This window comes from Arachis hypogaea, chromosome 9, assembly GCF_003086295.3.
Source record: "Arachis hypogaea cultivar Tifrunner chromosome 9, arahy.Tifrunner.gnm2.J5K5, whole genome shotgun sequence".
Lineage (NCBI taxonomy): Eukaryota > Viridiplantae > Streptophyta > Magnoliopsida > Fabales > Fabaceae > Arachis > Arachis hypogaea.
In genome coordinates, this window is record NC_092044.1 from 9684831 (window position 1) to 9688272 (window position 3442).

General features: G+C 32.6%; 1 protein-coding gene across 1 annotated transcript; it reads left to right on the forward strand.

Annotated features, from left to right (window-relative positions):
* The first annotated feature begins 374 nt into the window (after nucleotides 1–374).
* Nucleotides 375–2828, forward strand: LOC112708836 (protein FAR-RED IMPAIRED RESPONSE 1-like). The gene is made up of 5 exons (XM_025760766.1): nucleotides 375–948; nucleotides 1066–1137; nucleotides 1397–2388; nucleotides 2563–2622; nucleotides 2706–2828. Exons 1-5 carry the CDS (start codon nucleotides 375–377, stop codon nucleotides 2826–2828), a joined length of 1821 nt encoding a protein of 606 aa, XP_025616551.1.
* The last annotated feature ends 614 nt before the right edge of the window (nucleotides 2829–3442 follow it).

Here is a 3442-nt window from a genome sequence, read left to right on the forward strand (position 1 = left end):
ACTATCTGATGTATGCTAACTTTTTTACAGGATGTGTCCAAGGTTGGCATGTGTTTTGGAACCATTGAAGATGCAAATCAATTTTATCAGAATTATGCCAAGCGCGTTGGTTTTGTTACTAAGATAAGGTTTACCCGAAGAGTTGGTAAAGATAAGGTTCCTAAGAATCAAATGATCACTTGCAATAGGGAGGAAAAACGCAAGTCTAGAGTTTCACCAATAGAAAAGACCAACCCTAGAACCAACTACAATTGCCCTGCAAGGATTTCTATTAGGTTGAATAAGGAGGGTCTTTGGATTATATCGAAGGTGTGCTTGGATCATTCACATCCTTGTGATCCAGAGATGGCAAAACTGTTGCACGTAATAGAGAGATGACTATGCACATGTGTCGAGTCATTGAGAGGAATGATGAAGCAGGTGTGAGACCAAGCAAAACATATCAAGTATTGGTGGGTGAAGCAGGAGGTTTTTCTAAGATAAACTTAATGGAAAAAGATGTTAGGAACTATCTCAGTAGAAAGGTATGCAATGTTACGGAAGAAATGGATGCTAGGGAGATGTTGAAGTATTTTACATGGATGAAGAAAATGAACTCTGATTTTTATTTTGATATTGAACTTGATCAAAACAAGCGTCTCAAAACTATATTTTGGGCTGATGCTCGAAGTAGAGCAACATATGAGTACTTCGGTGATATAGTTTCGTTTGATACTACTTATAAAACCAATCATTACGATATGCCATTTGGTTCCTTTGTGGGGGTTAATCACCATGGTAACTCAGTGCTTCTTGAGTGTGGTTTGTTGACTAAGGAAAATTCAGGCTCGTTTACTTGGTTATTTAATGCTTGGCTTACATGTATGCATGGAAAGGCTCCTAAAGGCATTATAACAGACCAATGCCTCGGAATACGAGCTGGAATTGAGAATGTGATGCCAGAGACACGTCATAGGTTATGCATTTGACACATTACGAAAAAGATTTCAGAAAAATTCAAAAGACACAAGAGATATGAAGAGTTACAAAGTGATTTAAATAATATTGTTTGGGAGTCTATTTCAGAAGATGATTTTCAAAATCAATGGGAAGATTTTCTGATTGAATATGGTTTAGAAGATAACAAGTGGCTATCAGGTACTTCTCTAAACATGAATTTTTATATTTTGCACATAGGAATTAGCATATTAGTATTTAAAAAAATATCAAGTGGCCATCATATTCTATTTGCTAGAATTCTAACATGTGTTTGAATATGCCTCTAGTACAATTTTTTTATTCTAATTTTTTTAAGCTTCAATGCATTATTAACATGTTTATGACAATATTTGCATCCACTTTTGTTAAGTTTGCTTACAAATTTTTTTTATGTATATTTGTTTACTATGATACATAGATATCTATGAAGAAAGACATCGATGGGTTCCAATTTTTCTTGACAACTTTTTTTGGGCTGGTATGAGATCCACACAACGAAGTGAGAGCATGCATTCATATTTTGACAAATTTATAAATAACAAGAGCTTGTTGATTCAATTTGTCAAACAATATGACAATTGCCTTGGATGGAAAGAGCAACAAGAAAGGGAGGCTGATGTTGAAGACTATAAATCAATAATACCTTGTGCCACTAATTTCTTAATAGAGAAGCAATTTCAAGGTGCCTATACTAATGCAAAGTTTAAAGAAGTACAAAAGCAATTTAGAAAGAAAGCAAATTGTATTTTGCACCTTATGAAAGCAGTTTCTACATCTAAAGTCTATTCTATTTTGGAGGATGAATCTACTTCTAAAGAGAGGGTTTATGAAGTTAACTACAATGCGGAAACGAAGGATATTACATGCATGTGTCAAATATTTGAATCAATAGGCATATTATGCCGTCATAGCTTGGTTGTCCTAGGGCATGAACGCGTGAGAGAAATTCCAAGAAGATACATTTTGGACCGTTGGAGCAAACTTGTGAAGCGAAGACATAGTGATATTAAGAGCAGCCATGATCCAAGTTTGTTGAATCCAAAAACAGAGAGGTTTGATGATTTATGCTCCCATTCGAACAGTGTTGCTCAATTTGCATCCCAAACAAAGGAAACAAGTGATATCTTACATCATTATCTTAATATGGCTATGGCGGAGTGTCAAAAGCATGTTGCTAACTCATCATCTAATGCTAATGAGTTAGATAATTTGCTTACATTAGAAGATGGTGGTAAAGATGCATTGTCCATTTTTGTAGGAGGCTGTATAATAAGTATTCAAGATATTAAAAGCCCTCCTTATGTGTTCACTAAGGGTCGTCCAACAAATAGGTTAGGATCTGAAAAAGACAAGATGATAAAAAAGAAGACCGAGGCAAAGAAGAGGAAAAGTGAGATAACCGAAAAAGAGGTAAAACATTATTTTATTTTGTTACCCATGCTGTTTTTTTACAATAAATAGACTTTAGATGTAGAAACTACTTCCTTAAGGTATATATAAAGGATAATCAGTTGTACTTTATAGCCATGCTGTTATTACTTAGTACTTACACTTGAGTGATAGCTTTTTCTATTGTATATAAAGGATAATCAACATATTGGAGATATTCAAAGTCTCCCTTTCAACGAACAGGTTCATCCAATAGTTTGTGATTTTTGTGATTTATAAACATATGAATTTTATACATGTGATCTAATATATTTGTTTTTTCTTTTAAATTGTTTCAGCTTCAAGATGCTAACTACAATGTTAATGAGGAATTTGAATCTGATTCAATGGGAGCATCAACGGGAGGATTCATGTCCTTATTGAACTCAATCCATTCATACCAATTCTCAAATATCGATTGATAGCAAAATCATGTCGAAGCAAAAAGAATTTTATTTGGCAATACATTAAAGAGTTCAATTAGCTGATGATTCATGAGACAATTATTATTTTGGACAAGAAATAATAAAAATGATTAGTTTCATGTGTACAAACTGCTTTCAAACTCCAATACAGCAGCTTGCTGCTCCTGTTATTCCATTTATTAGTAATAATAATTAATGCTTGCTTGCTAACTTACCCAATTGGACAAAATGCAGTTATCATCTTCCAAGATTCTTTCCTATATAAATTAAAATAAGTACCAGTTACAATAATAATAATAATAATAATTATATATTGAGAACGAGATGATGGAGAAATTTGTAAGCAAAATAACTATGGATATATGCATATATGCTTCATTAAAATGGGTGTAAATTAAATTTGTTTATAGGTACAAAATTAGTTTGTAACTAGTATTTTACCCGTAATAGCATTAAACTACTTTTATAAAATGGTCGTAAGGGACAAAAGTCCCCATTGGCTATGAAGACCAGAGTATTAAACAAAATTAAATAATAAATTTTTTTGTCATTATTTTCAAATAGAAGAGTTTAATTTTTTTACTTAATTTTAACATTCATTATCTAAAATT